Raw genomic sequence first — 22,801 nt, 5'->3', positions numbered from 1 at the left:
CAATCAGCTCGGTTCCTATCATTTCAGCTTTTCCTCACACAGTCCACCACTTGCTCAAATGGCTTTTCCGTGTTGTGTCTCGCAGTCGATGGTAGACTTGGGTTGTTGTTGTTTATTTTGTTCCAGTTCAAGGCGGAATTATAGGTTATAAAGCAACCTGAAGTATTTGATCAGTCTGTAAAAAAGTGGGAGATTTGTGTAAATGAAAGATGAGTGAGAGACAGCAGATAAACACTTATTGTAATGATCTAATAAGCTCCAAAAATATGAGTTTCACACAAAGCAGGCGCAGCGTGTGTGTGTGTGTGTGTGTGTGTGTGTGTGTGTGTGTGTGTGTGTGTGTGCGCGTGTTTTAATTGTCAACAATTTATTCCCTGCAGGAATGTTGCTAACGTTTTAATAATAATTTATAGTATAGGCTTCGAGACAAGCGTAATTATTATTATCATTATTCAAAGGAAAAACGTATTCTTTAATTTGCTACGAATACACTTCAGCTATTATTATTATTATTATTATTATTATTATTATTATTATTATTATTATTAAAAGGAAAACGTATTCTTTAATTTGCTACGAATACACTTCAGCTATTATTATTGTTGTTATTACTATTCCTACATTATAATAATAACAATAACAATAAAATACCAATAATAATTTATTATTATTATTATTATTATTATTATTATTATTATTATTATTATTATTATATAATAATAATAATAATTATTATTATTATTATTATTATTATTAGTAGTAGTAGTAGTAGTAGTAGTAGTATTTATAGCATATATTCTTTATTATACTTACATGTTTAGGTTTATTTTGTTGTACTTGCACCAAAAATATGACCGTGGTAGGAGACAGTAAACAAAATATCTAGGCTACAGGTTTTTCCTCTGTATTTCAGATATCATGAATCTCTAGTTTACAGTATTAAGACTTGTAAAACGCTGTTTTAATAGGAAAGGATCAGACGGATATAGGGGGAAGACTGAAACTGTGGGGTATAACATTATTTCCTGTAGCTGAACATCAGCTTCATATCATCAGCTTTATAACTAGCAGGCTCATGGTGAGGATTTTGGTGAGGCTATTTTCTCAATTCAGCCCGATTTCATCACGCAGTCTGAGACTCCTTTCCTCTGCCCCAAGATGGAGAAATTTCTCCTGAGTTCAGCCGCGTCGCTGAAACCTTCAACACTGACCAAGAGAGAGGGAAAGGGCCAGTCAGCGCTTCAAAACACAAGAGGAAACAGTCAGCCTGGAACGCAAATAAAGCGCGTTTGAGTTTAACAGATCTGAGCTGAGTGAAGCCTCGAGGATGATGAGCGTCATTCTCCAATCAGCTCAGATTAAGGGAATTATCTGATATTCCCTCATTAGGTGCACTCCTTAGGGTGGCTCTTTGACTGCCTTTTCAAACTCGGCCAACATCCAACAAGCGAAAATAATCCCAGTTTTAGTTAATATCCTGAGAAATAACCTGCAATAATAATGTGAAATTAACAGACACAACGTGTTGATCATTTCTACGTTGCTTTTTAGAAGTTAAATTAAAATTGTGACTTTTTTATGTATCTGAAAACAAGAGGATCGGAAGTATGTTGCAGAAAGCTCAGGGGGTTGCAAAGTGAGACATTTCACAAGAAGTGTAAATAAGAGTAAATACTGGCAGAGAGAGAGAGAGAGAGAGAGAGAGAGAGAGAGAGAGAGAGAGAGAGAGAGAGAGACTTAGTAACGTTATGGTGACCCCTTCTGGAGGAGAATATAACTGTGTGAAATGTATGCATGCTGAGAACCCCAACTTCACACCGTTTTCCAACAATTTTGACACAATTTGAACATCATTTCTTCATTATTGTGAGAAAACATTGTGCTAAATGGCAGTCTAGAAACGAAGGCTGAATCTGCATGCTCAAATATTAATGTGATTGAGAAAACCCCTTGTACCTGAGACAATATCGGTAGAAACCCCAAATCCTCTTCATCTGATTTTCCTACCAGTACTTTCATACTGCATATTTAGTCAGGATTTTCCGGTTCAGTATTAGGTGTGATTAGGCCTTTCGTCGTGTTTATATACTTATTTTTCTTTTAATATAGGCACATAAGCGAGAAAATAGGCTGCCTGTTCGTCTATAGTAACAAATAAAATGTGAAATATTAGTGTGTAAATAACATCAAATGCAAATCTCACTGACTTCATGTCTTTGCATATGCTGCTTATAATCTATACAACATTTTAAGCAACTTAAACTGTCTGGTGTTAAAACTGTATCCTAATTATTAATCAGCAAATTGTTAATAAGGGACTTCTTTCCCACGGAGTGTTTTGCTGTACATTGAAGTGTTAAACATGTTCATATGAGTGGAAGAGCGATTTCTCGGCCTGGGTTAGAAACACCAGTGTGAGTCATGCAGCAGGCAGCAGTGAGCTACAGTAAGGAGCTGGTCATTAATCTCAGCCCACTTGAACATTATGACTGAAAGAATGGGATCAGTAACCATTATCATCTCGGATGGCAGGGAACACTACACTACACTCCTGATTTTTCCCAAACAAAATAATGTACAGAGGCCGGGAACTGCAGCATGCCTCATACCTTCTGCCTTATTTAGACTAGCACATAGAGCCCAAAAGCCACAGAGTAAAGGTAGAAATTTTTCATCATCATCATAATCGTTATTATTATTATTATTATTATTATTATTATTATTATTATTATTATTATTATTATTATTACTACTACTACTACTATAGCAAGGACAGCAACAATAACAACAACAACAATAATAATATTATAAAAATAGGCTAATTGTGATTATTACGAAATAAATATCATACAAGATATTATGAAGACAACAACAACAATAATAATAATAATAATAATAATAATAATAATAATAATAATAATATACATTATCTAAACAATTAGCCGAATTAATAACATATAACAACGACAATAAAGAATAATGACTAGATAATAGTAATTATGTAAAGATATTACATAATTACATAATTAGATAATAATAGTTATAAACACATTATAAAATAATACTTAATGCTAACACTAAAACCAATAAGAATACTGCATGTCATAGTAAAACAAAACAAAACAAACAAACAAACAAACAAACAAACAAACAAACAAACAATCAAACCTAATATAAGCCCTCGAGGAAAGGCTGTTGCTCTAGTTCATGGCGGCTCACAGTTTATTTAGCTTGTGGAAAAAGCTCTCGACGTGGGAATTAGCAGGAAGTCCGACGGTCCGAGGTTTTTTCGAAAGTTTATTTTTGCTGCTCAACGAGAAGAAAACAAAAGCTCGTCGACTTTACAGCTCCTTAACTAGCTTTAATCCCAGAGATAAAGTCTAAAAAATACAAGGGCACGAAAACGCGCGTATTGATCTATATCGATTTATGTAGCTCTAGAATGAATAAATGAACGAATAAATAAATAATTAAACAAACGAATAATACACCATAACGCCTTTTGAAAATTTCCCATAGTTCACCACAGTTCTATTAAAAAGGTAAAAGGTGCAGTAGCACTCAGATAATGTTTTGATTTAAGTAAGAAAGTCCGACTGAAACTGAGCACTTCTCCTTCTCCAGGCTCAGCGAGAGGAAAACAACAGAACAGTATAGAACTGTATAGAACAGTACAGAAAAATATAGAACAGTATAGAAAAATATAGAACAGTATAGAACTGTATAGAACAGTACAGAAAAATATAGAACAGTATAGAAAAATATAGAACAGTATAGAACTGTATAGAACAGTACAGAAAAATATAGAACAGTATAGAAAAATATAGAACAGTATAGAACTGTATAGAACAGTACAGAAAAATATAGAACAGTATAGAAAAATATAGAACAGTATAGAACTGTATAGAACAGTACAGAAAAATATAGAACAGTATAGAAAAATATAGAACAGTATAGAACTGTATAGAACAGTACAGAAAAATATAGAACTGTATAGAACTGTATAGAACAGTACAGAAAAATATAGAACTGTATAGAACAGTACAGAAAAATATAGAACTGTATAGAAGAGTATAAAACAGTACAGAAAAATATAGAACAGTACAGAAAAATATAGAACTGTATAGAGGAGTATAGAACAGTACAGAAAAATATAGAACAGTACAGAACAGTATAGAAGAGTACAGAGCAGTATAGAAGAGTATAGAAAAGTATAGAGAGGTATAGAAGAGTATCGAAGAGTACAGAAGAGTATAGAGAGGTACAGAATAGTATAGAAGAGTACAGAACAGTATAGAAGAGTAGAGAGGTATAGAACAGAACAGAAGAGTACAGAACAATATAAAACAAAATGGAAGAGTACAGAACAGTATAGAACAGAATAGAAGAGTACAGAACAGTATAGAACAGAATAGAAGAGTACAGAACAGCATAGAACAGAATAGAAGAGTATAGAGAGGTATAGAACAGAATAGAAGAGTACAGAACAGCATAGAACAGAATAGAAGAGTATAGAAGAGTATAGAAAGGTATAGAGAGGTATAGAGCTGCACAGTGGGCTGTGTGTCACTGTTTTAACAGCACAGAGGTGGGCACACTGTTAGCAGGTGGGAATGCTGGTGTTGAAAACCAATAGCTGGTGTCAAGAGCTTTTTTTTTTTTTTTTTTTTTTTTGGCCTATCCGGACAGCTCATGGCAATAAATAGCAACAAGAGATGTCCAAACTATGACATAAGACAGCTCACGAGTTCAGGCAAGAAGTATGGAGCATATCAGGACTCATCCATTCTGCAAAAACAGAGTGAATCACAGATTCAGCAGCTGCTTTCTCAACTCTGTGCATTTCCCGAGCCATCATTAATACTCAGATAAGCTCACGTTAACTAGTAACGCCGCATATCTTATCTGTAAACACGACTGTAATTAATGTAAGTCTAATGATAAAATGAAGGAGTGGGGTGTCTAGACCAGACACACCTGGAGACAGGAAGTAATCATAAAAATGGACTGGTTTAATGGAAAATCTTAACGATAGCTTTCTCTATGGCCTACTGGTCAGTTTTACACAATCAGTTATCAGTTATGGTCATTATGAAATTCTGATAAGGAACAATTCAAGCAATCTTTGCATCGTCTGTTTTTACATTTCATTTCAAGTTAATTTAGTACTTCTCGTATACGTAGTTTTTTTCCCCCATATGTATTTTGATTGGTGAAAACACTAGGAATTAATATGTAAATAATATACACAACTCATAGCCAACATATAATCAAAGAAAGATGCTTTCTACTGCCAACTGCTGAAAACTTTCGTTTATTCAAGTTAACCAGATTTCTTTGCTAGTGAAGGATTTATAATGCAGCAATTTTTTCATCATTGCTATAATCATGCAGTTGACAGAACTTTATTAAGCAGGTCCAATGGTTTCAGGTCCAATGGTTTGTTAAAATATACCACTAAAAGTGCTCATGGGAAAAGATAAGGCTTGCAGTAGAACATGTAATTATTCACCAGAGCACAACCCAAAAATAATGTCCGTAAAGCAGACGGGTGGCTCGTCACCTACATCTTCGTTCCCCTCCAAACCAAGCATGCCATCCTCCCCTGGCCATCACCACACAAAAAATATTATGTTGCCACTAGCAACAATTTAATGAAATAACTAATCACATCTGCCTTCTTAAAGATTTCTAAAACGAGGCAGTGGCCACATGTATTTCTACATTCTCTCATCTCTGTGTTGAGTATAATATATGATTTATTTTATGATGATAAATGACCACTGGGCTTGTTTAGGTGGAAAAAAAATGAGAATACTTTTGAACGTCTGTCTGAGCAGCCTGCAGCGTTCTGATAGCTCTGTGCTATCAGCAGGATTGGTAGCACTGGCTGTTTTGGAAAAAGCCAGGGTTAAGTGTGCAGGCACATGCAAACATGCAGACACAAACACAGCATCAATATCAACCAAGAACATTTGTTTCATAGTAACAAGGCAGTGACAGCTCTCATCAGGAGATCTCACTCACAATTGTGAACTTGCGGCTTGGGCGCGCCACAGTTTGTTTTCCCTGTATCATATTCTTCCTCAGTTCCCTCACCAACTAGAGAATCATATTTTCCCAACCCTGTGTTTGAGTCACGCATCTTTCTGAATGTTATACTATGTCCTGCTTGCCTTCCAGTGTCCAAAAGTCACTCAGGTCTATGACCTTTAGGAAGGTACAGCACTGCGACCTCCCCCACCTGCCAAAGTCTTCCCCCGCCCCCAGGGTTAAAACAAAGGGTCCTTTATTTGATGCTTCCCTTCATGTCTCAGAGGTGTTACTGTAAAACAAACAAATCAAATGTTTGAAAGGGTGAGCTATGAGAACAATGTGTCCTTATATTCAACATAAAGGCATATTATACCTACTTTCTTACAGAAAAGACCTCCATATATGGAAAAAAGTTTTCCATACACATCTCAACCTTTGGAATTTTTTTTTTTAACCTCACTCACTACCTACATCATGCAGAAGATCAGACTTCATACAAAGTGGGAATTGTTTCTGCAGCAGACAGCTCGAGGTAGCAGAGTGCAATTGTAAATAAATTCCTCAAGTAGACCCTAAACCTAAAAAAAGAATGCAATGTTAAATATGTATGTATTCTAAATAACAGCAAATGCTCTATAAAAGGTTCAAATATATTTCCAGCTCACAGAAAGATAACACAGGCCAGTAAAAAAAATACATTCACATAACATATAGCATGAAACTCCGACCTAAAAGGACATTGAAAGACGAACAGTACCTAATATGAACGTCGCAATGCAATCTGAGAGTAACGATATTCTCTCTCACAATTCTCTCCAACCCTGGAATCAGATCACAGAATAAGAGTTAATTGTTACTAAAGAAGTTCAGATCATTTTTGCCTGTCTGCGAGTAGCCCAGTGGATCCGAACTAAATCTACAGCAGCTCATGATCGCACACCTGCTGTGGCAGTGAAAGATAGATATGTTAATGGTGGAGTGCACACAGCTGTGCAGAGTGCTTACAACCTCAGCCAAAGTTAAACAACAGCTGAAATGCCATTTCGTGCCTGCACATACATCCCATCTGATTGTAATAACAATCTGGATCTATTCTCTCCTGAAAGATGTCTTCAAGCTTTTATTCCCTCTGATTTTTCTAAAGCTGTACTTTGCTGGGGTTTTTTTTTTTCTTTACAAAAAGTAGACTCTAGTTTCACATTGAAACTGTAACTGCTTTTATCAAATGACACAGTTATAGAATTAATAGATTCTCACAGGATGCTTTATGTATGTAGTATTTAAAAAAAGAAAAAAAAAAGATAATCTTTATAAAAAAAAACTAATTTTTTTTTTTTTTTTTGCCAGAAGTGTGTTTTAATTCTCTCAACAGTGTGTTAAGCATTTGGTGTCATGAGTCATACGACATTCTCAGCTTTCAAACAAATAAAGTCAAAAAGAAATAAGCACGATGACTTTGTCTCTGAGCTTCTAGAACATGCTTTTCAACGAGTCTTGGCCAGTCTGCGGTGCTGAGCGGTCTCCGTGCTTGGCCAGAGTCGGTAATGGAGAGAGCATGCTGAGCGCTGCTGTAGCCCATTACGTGAACCTCTCTCCCACATTAATAAGCAAGAGCAATCCTCTGTGGATGGCCATTCTTTGGCATATTGTCCGAATAAAGCTTATACGCGCATGCATTTGTTCGATGTCTGGCTGCAAGAACACAACGGAGGAATGGTCTTTCATTTGATGAGAAGATCTTGAAGATACAGAGCAGCAGTTTCTATTCTCAGAATATGCAGGTTGCTTCTGGCAAAGAAATTAAGAATCAGTATAAATAAATACTTATATGGTCATGAAACACTTTATATAAAAATATTAAATAAAAAAACTGTTCACAAATGACGATCTTGACGACTGTGGTGTAAATGCGTGCAAGGTACTTCCACTTAACCCAGTGAAACAACAGCTGGACACAAACAACAACATGAGGCAGCCCTTATATGGCGAGCACTTTAACAGGGGGATTGTTGTGACAAGAACAATGAATCTAAAACTGGAGAGTAGAGGCTGCCTAGGAAAAACACAAAAATAAAGTTGCAGTGTACTTTATCATTTATTGGAAACCTGCAATTGCATCATGGAAATCTCAGCACCCTTGTCTCATCTCTGACCTTCCTTTGTAGTGACAGTGTAAAAAAAAAAAGAAAAAAAAAAAAAAAGAAAAGAAAAAGAAAAAAAAAAAAAAAAAAAAAAAGAAGCACTATTTGGTTTGCATTGTATGCAGAAACTAATTTATAGCGGTTGACCCGAGCTCCTCCTTTGTGCAACAGCCATCTTGAAAAACAATGGCAGGAAGGCTTGAAAGCTGAGAGGAACTGAAACCGCTGTTTACTATTTTTTTGTCTTCTTTATTCCACATTTCATTTTGCTCTCTTTAAAAAAAACAAAAAAAAAAAACCTGTTTTTTTGTGCCCAAAAGGCGCTGTAAAGTGATGTCTAAGCATTCCATAGCCGCGCAATAAGGCTCCGTTAACTGGACGCTGGGGGGCCGTTGTTTTGTACCGTTTGGAGGAATGGGCCCGACAGAGGAAATCATGGCCGCCCCGTGACCCTTCTCTGACCCCCGGTGTTTGAGGCCTAAATGGAGTAGGGGCGCATTAGGGTTAGAGGTTTAAGGGTAACAAATCATGTAACACTTTATTGCCATTGAAAAGTAGAGTAGAGGTCCACACGGGCCGGAGGAGTGCTGTACGCTCTGAAGGGCGGATTAGGGGGGTGGGGGTGTAGAGAGAGAGAGAGAGAGAGAGAGAGAGAGAGAGAGAGGTGTGTGTGTGTATGTGTGTGTGTGTGTGGGGGGGGGGGGGGGGTCAGGGATGGGTAAAGCTCCGCTGCACTCCTCCCTGAGAGGAGCAGGTCATAACAGGTCTGGGCCTGATTAACACTGAGTACAGGGAGGGGAAGCTCTTGATCTCGCTCATATCTCACCATGGTACTGCAGCTCCGAGGCCCCGCTCTCGTCTTTCATCCAGACAGCATGCAGAAGGAGTCTCGTGGAATGCCAACCTGTGTTCCCCTACAGTCTAGGGAGATTGTTTTTTTTTTTTGGCTTGTTTGTTTTAACTATGTACAGTAATTTTTCTTTACAAATTTGATCAACCTTGGCTTACTTGATAAACCTGACCAGACTTTCTATTTTTTTTTCCCACAGAGTACTAAGCACAAATTCCAGGTTATTTGACTTTATTGTCTATTTGTTTTTAAGGCAAGTTTAACAGTCATGTGAAAGACAAAAGGTAAAAACCAAAAGCTTGAATATCACCATTACTCAAAACCACTTGGCAAACCTGTGAAATGTCCCAAATAAAAAAAACAGAAGGAAAGGTCATCACACAGAGCTCCAAATGGGACCACACCCTTATCAGAGACAAAGAGAGAAAATGAAGAACATAAACGTTGATAATGGGGATGACCTCTGTGCTGGTCTCACGAGTTTGCGCAGGGGCAGAATGATGAGGAAAAGGGCTATGATAAGAGGTCTCCTCCTTCCTGAAGGACCAGGAGGTCCAGGTCCAGTCCAGGACTCCAGGCTCCCCGGCGTGATTTTGAACAGAGGTACGATTCCAACTGTGAACCCTGGGAGTTCAGCTGGAGTTCAGGGCAGATGTTTGCCAATAGTTGTGCGCAGCAGGAAAACTAGATTACTTCCGGATTCACATGTCCACCAGCAAATGCCCTGTGACCCCACACTCCCTCAGCCTCAGTATAACCCTTAGCTATAGCGTCAGCACTGGTCTGGGCTATGGCCCAGAGTCACGATGTCTGAGGGGAAACAGTCTTTGAGAAGGATCCCTCGGTCCCGCTGGCAGTCCAGTTCTGCTATAAAGCCATACCAGTAGATGACCAGACCCGGGCCAAACCTGCAAATAATGAATTCAGTTCAGAATTACATGCAATCAAGTATAGCTGCTTTAAAAGAATTTTCTTGGCTTGTTCAGTAAAATGATGAAAACCCACATGTGATGGGAGGGAAAAAATAAACACCACCAAATATTTGCTTTTGATCCACCCCTTTAGGAAACATGACTAAGAGTATAAAACAAAAGCTGTCATCTGATAAGATCGACAGACGATGCAAACCTTTACAATGGAATTCAACAATAATAATACTGAAGAAGAACAACGCTGGAAATGAGTGCTTCAGACAGAACGCTCACAGTGAGCACAGCAAACAGTGAGGCCACAATGGAGGGAGCAGACTCGCTCTAATCGTGCATCTGTCAGTACAGTTGCAGTACAATCCAGCTGTTTCATTCACATGGACACTTAAAGTGCAGCCATTTTGGCTTGGCTCATGTTGCACTTCTGGAGAGCTATAAATAACAGCACTCACCCACTTGCTGAGAAAAGCTGACAGTTTTCAGATACCTTTTTTCTGATCCCTTTCTTATTCCAACTTGACAGTTTTTTTTTAGTATTTTGCTAGTCACTTCATATATCTACATTCAGCCCAGAACCCACACAGGTAATTATAGCTTTTTATTTCCAAAACAGTACGGAAGTATTTTACACTTTCCTAGCCAAACTATAAATCATTTTTTGGTGATATTTACTATGCCCTAAAGAAAAGTGAGGACCCCGTCCATCGAGGAATGATCATGGCTAGTTCTTTGAACTTCAAGATGCAGACATAAAGTCAGAGTCTGGGTCAGAGTTATGATTCTTTTTAGGTGAGCACAGAGATGCACACCAATCCAGATTATTTAGTGAAACTGCCTAGAGATAATAAATGGGGCTTAGATGTCCCTACTGAGGCAGACAGGAAGCCGCCTGACGGGCTATGCGGCACTACAGGAAGTTCAGCCCTGAGGAACAGTTCATAAAGTCCCAACTGTGATCAATCATGCCATCAGCGAAATACTGCTGTCTCCGTCAACATCAGAACCATGATTAGATGCTCTACGCTGCATTTAGCTCATGCACACCTCAATCACTGCAATCATCATCTACACTACGGTTATTACAACTTTCATCATTCACACCCTCATCCCTACTTCCTGACTGCTACCTCTTGCTATATCTATAAATAACAAGCTGTTTGACCTGCATTGGACAAGTCAGGGCAACTGAACTGTGTAAATAACCCCAAACCCCAGAAGAAGTGCAGAGGCTTCTCCACAAAGAATAGCGAGTACGTGTGACGGCGGACCGGCATTCCCTGTTTTACAGGCTGTGATTTACAGTTCAGTATCTCTGGGCAAACACGCCAAAACTAACAGCCCTGGAGAGAGAGAGCGAGCCCACAGATGCACTGCAAGTTCACCACAAAGTCACACATAGCTTAGTCATTCAGTAGAGCATTCTGTAGCGCAAGTTCATCCCCCAATCTCCCCACCCTATACTGTAAGAGCCCCATATTCTTTTACATTGCTATATGGACGGCCATTCTTTTTATGGAAATGTTATGGAAACAAAATCTAAACATTTACATTAGATAACTTTGGAGCAAGGTTAAGACAGACTTTTATTGAGCATCAGTGCGCATTGCTCTTTTCAGCCAGTGAGATTGGGGGGGGGGGGGGGGGGGGGGGTGCAAAAGGGAAAAAAAAAAAAGCAAGGAGGTTGTAGAGAGAAGGGAAAGCAACCTTCTGAAAGGTTAAAACTGTACATCAACAGATAAGGCACAAGTGTACGATACATCATGTCCCTGGGTTGTCAGGGGCGAATTGAAACAAGCAAAATTATAAACACTGGGGAACAGTGTCACCAAGGCTGCACCGTGAGGAAATAAATGGAGTTTGAATTCTATTTTGAATTAATAAAGTCCATACAAGGGGGACCTTGAAATAAATCCCAAAGCTTAAAAAAAAACAAAAAAAAACTGGCAATACAATGGATGGGTTGTTGGCAGTGGAACGGGAGGAGGTGAAGGGCAAACAACAGGGGTCTCAGGTTAAGGAGACGGGCTTGTGACCATATCAAAATAAATAATAATAAAAAACCCCAATGAAAGGTTTCCATAAATAATATGGCAAACAGCACAAGGCTCAGATTATAATTGTGGTCTATTATGCGGGCCAGTGCTCCATCACCTAAAGCTGGCACCCGCGACGCTCCGGGAAAGTCGGTCATCTTCCAATAAACATCTAACTGTGTAACGAGTTGGTGAAATTGTTTGTGAAATGTAGCTAATTTGGAGCGTGCTAGCTTTGGCGGGCGGAGTAAGTGGGATGCCGTGGAGAGCGCTGCTGGCAGACACACTGCCATTAGCCGTAACGAGCGGTCTGCATTTGATTTTGAAGCAGGTGCCATGCTGGTTAAAACGGCAGCTTAATGAGAGCACAGCACTTAAGAACAAAAACCCAAATGGAGGTGCTGAGAGAGTAAGCTGCCATTAGAGGAGACTCCCCCCCCCCCCCCCCCACCTTCTCAATGCACACGTGTAATCGCTGCATAATTAAATAACTAATTACAGCCCTCCATGGTGTTGTCTCCAGATCACCACAGCACCATTTAGCATCTTCTATAGTATACCTTTTCATCATAAATGCACCTAAGGCCTGAACCGAACCCCTGAAGTTCTGTGGATGAAGTGAAACTGAGAGTACACAGTTCTATGGCATTTCTAAATGTAGCAAGACTTACACTACTCTTTGACACAAAAAAAATAAAGAAAGATTTAAGACAAAAAATTTTAAGAGTTTGGTACAAATGCACCTTTTTACAAATTCCATACATCTGGCAAAGTGCTGACATTCATTACACTGAATCTGGACATTTTATGTTGCACTACCGACCTGTATCACAACCCATGGTGACAAAGTGTGAATATAAAAGAGAGCAGAAGAAAGAGAAAGATAGAGAGAGAGAGAGAGAGAGAGAGAGAGAGACCAGGGTTTGTGCTGTCACAGCTTTGGCCTGGCCTGGCTTTCGGCTGGTGATTAATTGGTGTTTATTTATAGGGCTTGAACTGGGTGATAGGGGGCGGGGGGCCTACTCAAGGCTGCAAGCAAGGCGATATCAGCACAGAACCTCCGTCTCGCATGTTTTATTCGACCAGCCTGGGGCCCTGGCTACAGCAGCCCAGTGATAACAAAAAAGCTTCCACACAAACAGGATATTTGAAGAGGTATGGCCTCGCCTGGACAGAACAGTGCAGGCAGTAAACAAGAATTGTGCGCTGGTCCACTCTTCATAAATATCACAAACAGCCAAACAGCCTTCCATTAGCATCCGGCTTGCTAAAGACAAACTCTTATTGTGCTGGAAGCATTCAATTCTCTCAGGTATGTAAAACACAAACACAAGGTTGTGATGGGCTACGCTTGGCCTTCAAATGAGCCCCAGACACCAGCAATGTAATTAAGCGAGAACACACTGCCATAAAAAAAAGTCCCGTCCTTGTCCAGGTGTAATTTTTGAAGACGTTTTTATGTCTGCTTTCTGCCCCTGTCAATGAGGTTTCAAAACGCGATGCGACACAAATGCCCCTACTTGCTCCTTGTTTGATTGCAGAGTGTAGTTGAAATTTACACCCACAGGCATGGCTTGTCAATACAACCAGGGAGATTAAAGAGGGACTTAAAACGGCATTTTATCAGCAAACCTTGGGCACTGCTGCGACATTGAGGACCAGAGCAGCCTTTAGTTTTGGATCTCATTCAACCACTGACCATGCCAGCACCAGCCAAAGGCTATGCCCGTCACACATACTGATAACCTCATTAATGCAAGAACGTAAAGACCCTCACCCTCATCCAACATGTGGCTATAATTGTGTAAAACCATACAGCACTCATTATCCTCCGCTCATGTATTAATGACCACCGCGCTACTGGTGAGGTGAGATCCAATAAACGCCTGGCCTGTCTGCGATAATGACTAAGGAGATGGCACTTGCACTTTTAGGCACTTAATTTCCTTTGAAATGACAGGGTGAAAAGCAATGAAGACGCTGGCCAATACCAAAGGGTCAGCAATCAGAAAGGTCTTCAATGACCCCATCTAAAAATATAGAAAAATGAAAAATGAACCAAAAGCTGTCTCCTATGCATTTGGCCTTCGTTAAAATGAAATGAAAAAATGAGATGGGAAACCGTAGCTGCTTCCTTTCTCCATTTTGGGAGGCAGTTGTTTGTCTTGAAATTGTGCTGCCGTGAAATGCACAGCTTAGATCTGCAGTGTCACGCTCTGACTCATTCGGACACGTGCTTGGCTGCTTTGGCCAAATGGCAAAAACAAACAACCAGCAGGTCGGTCTATGATCTGTTCAGAGCGCAGACCAGAGGGCGGCTCAGAGCAGTCTGCATCATGATTTTCTGAAAAAAAAGTTCTTCAGAACACCACATGTGCAGATCAGCCAGCCGTCCTTTACCCAGGAGCAACTGTTCTGCTTTCATGACTGGGTTCCTCTGGGGAGTGGGCTCACGTAGAGACCCTCTCCCTCTCTCTCCAGATCAAGTGTCAGGTGACCCGGAGTTTAAGAGAGGTCTGTTCTGTATCACCATAAATGTGACTCTGCCTAATGCAAATGAATGAAAACCTATAACGGTCTTAAGGATGGATTCATTGAGATGATGTTTTTCAATATAGATGTATGCAGTAGGCTAGCATGGTGGTGCAGGGAGTTGCGTCGTCACCTCACAGCCCCAGGGTCCTTGGGTTGACCTTGGTCTCAGGTTACTGTCTGTGCAGAATTTTGCATGTTCTCCCACGTTCATATGGATTTCCCCTGGGTTCTTCAGTAGGTTCCTCCTACTGTCCAGAAAACATGCCAGTATGGCAAATGTGTGTGTGTGTGGTGCTCTGTGATGGATTGATGTCCATTCATCCCTGCCTAGTGCTCAGTGATTTCTGGGATAGGCTCCGGATTTACAGGGAATCTGACCAGGATAATGACCATGATTCCCACTCCAAATCAACAAAAGCAGTTTCAAAGCACTGAATATCAGACTATTTTGTATATTTTACCTGAGTACTCAACTAATTTACAACAAATCAAGAAAACTATCCATGGGGACACAGAGTTAAAAAAAAAAGAAGCAGTGATGCAGGTCTATGATGATGGAAAGAACTGCTTCTGGTGTTAATTAGCAGATGAGCTCATGTTATAATGATTAACGGGTCTCTCTGTAGCATGAAAAGGAAGAAGTTAGCATGATGAGGATCAGTGGGACTTTTGTGACGGTGTCAAGGGGATACGTGTTCCTTTAACCTGTTATTCTTAACTCCCAGTAGCTCTCATCAATAATTAGTAAATCTCTCTAGAGGGAAAGGAACAAATCCTCCATTTTGTTTTGAGAAGGTCTGGCCACAAGACATGTCCTAATCCTGCCCTTAAACCTGCCTGCTAATGTGTTTCCAATTTATGATGAGCCCCTCTGCAGCCATGGTGGTAATCAACAACAGTTTGGAGTGTAACCTAAGCCGGGTCTGGCTGGGTCGACCCAGGCGCCTCTGTGCTGGAGTGTCCAGCATCACTGGTGCACAGAGACCTGTAGGAGATGTGTGTAGTTCAGATAAACAAGTCTCCATCTCTGAGGCTGCAGTGCATGACTCTGGTGTTTAATGGCGTGCATGACCTGATCTTGCATGCACACATATGGGTGAAGGAGACTTTGAAAGCTCTCACCACGCAGTCAAGTACTTTTTTCACCTCTCCCGGTTCAGATTTATCTGTTTTAATATTTTTTTTTAAATGGATCTTTAAAAAAAGATCTGTTGGCTGCAAACTGCCACTTCACGTTTCCAGATATTGAATTTGCATGGAGAAAGACGGAGGAGGACAGATAAATTACTGTTTCTTATAAATAGGTGTGAAAGTTGGTTGTCTGACACCCAAGGTATAAAAAAAAAAAAAAAAAAAAAACCCACGAGAAAGAAAAGACCCCCCTCCAAAATAAGCGCAGCCAGTGTACAGACGGCCTGTGTGAAAACAGACCTGGCTTTCGTCCAAATTGCCACCTTTGGAGGTGCACAGTGGTGTTACCGCCTCTAAATCAACATGTCAGCACCACAGCATCTGAACTTTACCTTCAGCCTATATTGCTCACAGCTATTCAGCAGCTGTAATGAATTGTAACTCCAGTCACCTTGGCGCAAAAAAACAAACCAAGAAGGCCAGAGAGAAATGTGCAAAGAAAAAGAACAATTTTTCACCTGTAGATGGACAGGACTTAAATTTGTTGTTCACTGACAAACAATAATAATCACACTGGGCCATCAAGGGTGAACCTTGTAGACTGAGGTCAAAATTAGAGCTCAGTTCTTCCCCGTATCTAGCAGAGTGGATTTAAGAGAGAAAGCCGTGTGCTAACTCAGCACCGTGTTTACATTCTTGGGGGTAATTTTAGCCCCAAAGGGACATACAAGGGCCACGGTGTCATTTAGCTTCATCACTAACCAGTTGCCTCGGCATGGGACCAAAGAGTTTGTGGGTGGTATAGAGACGTGGTGCACCAACACACACACACACGCATATATATATATATATATATATATATATATATATATATATATATATATATATATATATATATATATATATATATATATATATATATAGCCATGTTGCAAAAAAGAAAATGAGGGGGATAAAAGTTTGGTATTTGAAAATATACTGCATACAAGTATTATGTAAAAATGTTCTCAGGCAAGTAGACAACAGTACCAGCAAATGAAATATTTAACTACTGCAACAGGATTCTTGCCCTTTACTTATAAGAAAATTCCAGATCTTTAATGATGATGATGTCCAGATTTATTGTTAAACTTTCCACACTTTTAATATTTATGGCTAATTATTATTATTATTATTTTTTTTTTTTAAAGATGATGACATATCATAAAAATAAAACATGACATGTTATAAGATCATACGTGTAGCGCATTAGTGTTTTGATATTACTTAAACCCAAATTTTGGTCCAAAATATTTTCTGAATTTTCATACTTTTCCAAGTTTGGAAATTCATGCCCTTAAATGCACTTTTTCCAGACACTCCAGGCCTGAACTAAACCACTGTAGGATACGTCATTTTTAACTATTCAACTATTGGCATGAGATAGTTGAAAAAAAGAGAAAACATTTTATACAATTAAATAATAAAAATATTATTAAATTAATATTATGAAATATATTCATTATTTTCATTTTAACAAAGGGACTAGCAAGCAATTTAAAAAAAAAAAAAAAGAAGAAGAAAAAAGCTTTGCTGTCACAAAACCTTGCAAAGATAAAACCCCTGAAAATGCTAACAATCTTCCTCAATCTGAATGTGTGGTATGATATAGCATCACTGTTGGCAGACTTTTCTTTGATGATCAGTGGTACAAAATCAGATTTCATTGTCGTTTTAAAAAATTTACAAAGCAAACAAAACATGAGTAGGACCCCGGTGACTAGGGCTTCAGCTCCTCTCAGTCACAGCACCATGGGGCTTCAAAAACACCACACAGGCTCCTGCATGTGGACTGGCCCACACTAATTAGTCAGGGGATCAAACTGGAAGTTAAATATTCCGAAACATGTAATGGAAGAACGAAAGGGTAACGTGCCGGGGTCAGTCTGACGCCAAACACTGGTCCTCAGGCAATGTGGTATTGATTTTCACTCATTTGGAGGGGTAGGGGGTTGAGAGTGAGTGTGTGTGTGTGTGTGTGTGTGTGTGTGTGTGTATATAGAGGGGCAACTAGGGCACTGAGCTTATGGACTGTCATGCTGACAGTTTAACCCTGTTTTCTAAAGGAAACAAACAGAAGGACGTCCTCGCCTGATAGCACTGATCTGTGGATGACACCATGTTGCCCTGAACGATGTCTTTTTCACTGAAGGGAAAAAGAGGCTCAGGGACGTAAACCCAAAGCATAAACCCGAAGCACAGCAGTAGCCCGGCCACAAGCCCGGACTACAAACAGTATCACGTGCTGCTTTACAGATGCTCAGTGAACCAAGACAGAACTGAGTCGAGTTAACACTAGCAGCTTTCTGTAATTTTGCTTAAGGTCACTAAAAAGGCTTGCAGACGAAAAAAGGAGAAATATTTGAAGGAATATCACATGCTATTATAGGAAAACAATCCGGTCTGGAATGGTGTGATATTTTCCAATAACAGCATGGTCCCAGTTTTGTTATTCTTCTCATACCATAACGATTTGTGAATCACTACAATCTTTATATATATTAAAGAACAAAATGTCATGCTTTGTAACCTATATAGTATATAATATATAGCCATGTCCGCTAAATACGTTTGTTCCTGTTATCACTTGTACAGAAGCTATAAGCAGCCATTACTTCACCAGCCTCTTTTTTTCTCCCCTTGCTTGAAGTAAATAATAAATAAATAAATAACAAACAACTCAGTTGCCATAGTTATCGAGAAACAGGAAAGCACACAGTGCACTGTCCTGAAGACTTTCCTGTGCTGGAAAATAAAATTTAAAAAATTATAAAAAAAAAATAATACTGAAACTGGAGACTCCTTCCATAGATCAGAAATACATATCTCCAAACAGAAGGCTTCACAGTATGAATGATTATACATTTTACTTTGTCAAATACCAACACATTAAAAAAAAAAAAATAATAAAAAAAAAATAATCAGTTTATTATTTGCCTTGTAATAAATAGAGTGAGTACCATACAAATCCCTGTGAATCTGTTACACCAGGATGTATTAGAACATATGAGAAGGATTAGAATGTTTATATTACAGCTGGAAGTACTGTGCTGTTATAGAAAAGTAAGCAACACCCTCTGATTGGAGAATTTAAACTTGCTGTGTTATAAATAATATAAAAAAATAACCATTAAGAAGGTGAAAAGCATGAGCATAAATCCTGGCTAAAATGTTTATTACAGGACGGAATTAAAGGATATGAATTTTCTAAGTAGATAGGTGGTCAATTATAGCAAACATTAGGACACCCCCCAAAAAAAGCTGCTTTATTCTTCTCGATCATCTCGTGCTTTGTTAAGGGTGGAAGGTCAGCAGCTTTTGGTCATTTTTCCCCTCTGAAAACTTAAAAAAAAAAAAAAAAAAAAAAACAGCCCACACTTTTCTCCTCAAATTGCCTCATCTCTCCATCAGAATGCCAAAGGGGACTCCATTAGGCAGGTCCTACACAGTCCTGACCCCTTCTCAATTCACACACCACCACCACCACACTCAATTTAGCCAGCCCCTTCGTCCTGAGAAGCATGTCCACATCAAATTAGAGCAGGCCCCCATTGTCCTTATTATAGCTTGGGAAAATGCCATCATGACTGATGCTACGGGGTCCCTCGCTTGTCACTAGTTGTCAGCCAGACGTGGAGTTTGGATACACATAACTGACAGGTAATCTTAATGTCTTCAATTAGCCTAATTAGTCGCGTCATAAACAATTTGATAAGTGCTCGGCCAAGGCAAACACATAAACACACACACACAACTGCACATGATAGGCAAAGCACCAGAGTGTGTGGATGTGTGTGTGTGTGTGTGTGGGGGGGGGGGGGGGGGGGGGGTGTATGTGTGTTAATGAGAAGGGTAATGGGTTTATCAGTGACGAAGTGCATGCCTTCTCCTTTGTCTCCCCGTGTCCCAGCATGCTCAGCTGTGCAGTGCTTTGTGCTACCTGGTCACTTCAAATTGTACCATCTCCTTTCATTAGCACATCGCCCAGTGAGAATGTGAAAGGCTGTGACAAAATTCATTTAAAGGGAGTGGGAGCAGATTGCCTGAAGCAGGTGCTATAAGGGAGATAAAACAAATGCAGGTGACACTGTGTGTGTGTGTGTGTGTGTGTGTGTGTGTGTGTGTGTGTGTGTGTGTGAGAGAGAGTGAGAGAGAGAGAGAGAGAGAGAGAGAGAGAGAGAGAGAGAGCACAAGATGGAGTATTTTCTGTATTAAAAGTGGTGTAGAAGTGTGTGATCCCTCATCCAAGATGGCTTTCTAAATAAGCATTTGATTTATTGCTATATTTATAATGAATATTTATAATGTATATTCAAAATTTAGACAGAAAAAAAAAAAAAAGTTATGGCAACATTTGCACGTGTTATTAAGACCAAAAATGAATTGAGGATAGATTCCTTTTCTGAAATTCTGAATCATCGACATAAATTAAAATAAATAAATAAATAAATAAATAAATAAATACGCACCACATCTCATTTAATATGTATGTAATGATTTCTCTTATTCACGCACACTCGTTATTGACGGCCTCGCCTACCCCACTGATCCTTAAACAGCAAACACATTCATGCTCAAAACCAATGGGAACCCATTCAAAAGATGCAAAAGCAAGCATTTCTCACACAACCAAGCAGAGCTGAATTTGCACGACAAAAACGACAACGTTAAGATAAAATTGAAGGAGCCTCGAGGTAACCTGCGCATCATGAGCGAGCGCTGGTCTCGGCTGTGCGAGCCCTCTAGAGCAGGTGCCCGATGAGAGCTGGCGTTGTGCGCGTCACAGACAATTACAGGAGGAGGGACAGATCCACGGTGGACCCCTGTCTCCGCTGTTGACCCCCGCCCCAAGTGACGACTCAGACAGCGAAAAGGGAGAAAAAAAGAGGGGAAAAAAGGAAAGAAGGCCCGTCACAGGAAAGTTGTAATAGGAAATTGCTTTTGGCAACTATTTGTTCAGCACCAGAATCATTTTTTGTGCCAACACAGTGAGCCCCATTGGAAAACAGGGCAGGTCTCCCTAATGAGTAATCTATTTCAAAGCAGTCTTGTCTGGGCATGACAGTTTACTGAGAGGCTTGAAGAACTGGTAATTACCAGTGTTACGGGGCAATTAATGCATATTACACTGCGGCACTCACGGCGGTGACTGTCAGCTCCCCAATAAAAATGAGCACTCTTCAGCTAAAGGGTGACATTAATTGGACCTTTAATGACTATGCACAGGAACCAAGCCAAATAGGAACAAAACAGGGGACTCTGCCTGACTTCAGGAGTGGGGTGGAAATTGTACTAAAAATGAGATTAATTGCTGTTGAGAGAGGGGGAAAAAAAAAAAGAATAGAGGAAGTATTAAAAAAAGGATGAAATTATAGGCTTTGCAGAACAGGAGGTTCTTGTTGCAATGACAATTCTTAATTATCTTATATATTCTTTATGTTAGGAGAGGGCCAGTAATAGCTCGGAGGGGTTAGATATGAGGTTAATGTGAAGCATAGTACATTTTTTCAAATCTAAAAATGTCCACAGGAATTTCTATTTCTAAGGATATATTTCAGATGAGATAGCCATACATATAGAAAAAAAAGAGAATGGAAGGGGTGAGTTTCTGTCTCTCCAAGGCCTTTAAAGAGGGGGTTTGTTTTTGTGCGGTAATGAATGATGAGCCACTTCAGCAGAAGAGTTTCTTTCTTTTTTTTAAAAAAAAGAAAAAAAAAAAAGAAAGCCTATTGTCTGTGTTATAATGACCGAAGTGGAAGAAGCTTAATTAGCAGAGGAATGAAGAGTCCTTCAGCTCATGACACCTCTGAAAAGACTTGCTCCTCGGGTGCATTTTAAACACCCGCTAAAAACAAAGTAGCTGGTTCTTTCATTAACACCAAGCAGAAATTGGGGAGACTTTCAGCGCTTGACGGAGTGTTTATTTATGAGCACATAGCGCTGGTCATATTAAGTAGCCTTGATTAATACTGTTTATCTGCGCACGCTCCACCTGAATATGCAAGCGCACGAATCAAAAATATTCACATGCAAAACATGCAGACATTTGCATGCATTTTTGATTTGGTGTTTCCGCAGCACTTAAAATATGCGCTAGGAAGGAGAGCAGCGCTGCCTGGTGTGCTGTCACGCCGCACACTCACACTGTCATTGGTGATGAGAGAACTTCCCAGCTTCAAAGCAGCTTTGCGTTGGAAAGGAGAAGGAGCAAATATTTGAATTGCAAAACCACATCATCTTCCGACGGGAGAAAATTCAAGACAACTTCCAAGAGTTAAAGACCTACATTTCCCCCGAACAAGCGAACCCTCAGCAAACTGTTAAAAGGAGGGGGCTCTCTAACGTATTCCGTATAAGCACCTTCCTCAGTAATTTAGCGTATCGAAATTTGTGTAATGGGATGTGACACGTTTCAGAGGAGGGCTCGAAAAGAAATTTATAAATATAATACGAGAAGAGCACCATAAAAATGTTTTAAGCAAGCCTTATATTAAGCAGAAATCCAGTGTATAAATCCAGGGTTCTCCGGCGACCTGACACAGTTTTGATTACGGACTGAAGTGTAATTACTTAAGCCATCCTTAAAGAGCGGAGGAGTTAGGAACTCCGTGATACTCAAGTGCCAATTCTGTTCCATCAACAGCTACGGTTTCAAACCATGCAGGAAGCATTTGCCTACCAAATAAAAAGACTCAAGGCCATTTGCAGCGCTATTTGCCCGTTTTAAAAAAAAAAAAAAAAAAAAAAAACAAACAAAAAAAAACATGTAGTGCAGTACTGAGTAAAAGGCCATTTTCAAACATCAAGACATTCTGGGAAAACAATAATAATAATAAAAATTTAAACAGACAGAGAACAACAAAAACCAAACATGAACAAAACCCAAACCCATCCAAAACTGAACCCAAAAAAACAAAAACAAAAAAAGAAATATGACATGTAACATCACAATAAGAGAGTCACGGACAGCATTCATATCAACAAATATCTTCAAATTACTGAAATAACACTTTTGTACAACTGAGGGCGAACAAAAGTACTCTGTATTGCATTCATCTGTTTTTCGTTATGAAATAAAAAATAAAGTGCCAAACAAGATTTTTTGGC

At 39.5% G+C, this 22,801-nt stretch overlaps 1 protein-coding gene across 6 annotated transcripts in view; it reads right to left on the bottom strand.

Moving 5' to 3' along the window:
* Positions 1-8,896: 8,896 nt before the first annotated feature.
* The window catches only part of cdin1 (CDAN1 interacting nuclease 1), a 66,979-nt gene continuing 53,074 nt past the window's right edge, over positions 8,897-22,801 (bottom strand). For 2 of the 6 annotated variants that reach the window (XM_053682599.1, XM_053682598.1), the window contains exon 9: positions 8,901-9,935. In XM_053682599.1, coding sequence (XP_053538574.1) covers positions 9,800-9,935 — 136 coding nt within the window. In that variant the 3' untranslated portion in view covers positions 8,901-9,799. Of the gene's footprint in view, positions 9,936-22,801 lie in introns of all 6 variants that reach the window. The other 4 variants (XM_047157774.2, XM_017477072.3, XM_017477071.3 and 1 more) reach the window with 4 other exon arrangements.

The sequence above is a fragment of the Ictalurus punctatus genome, chromosome 9, assembly GCF_001660625.3.
Source record: "Ictalurus punctatus breed USDA103 chromosome 9, Coco_2.0, whole genome shotgun sequence".
Taxonomy (NCBI): Eukaryota; Metazoa; Chordata; class Actinopteri; order Siluriformes; family Ictaluridae; genus Ictalurus; species Ictalurus punctatus.
The sequence above is the reverse complement of the archived record's forward strand: the minus strand, read 5'-3'. Positions and strand labels throughout refer to the sequence as shown.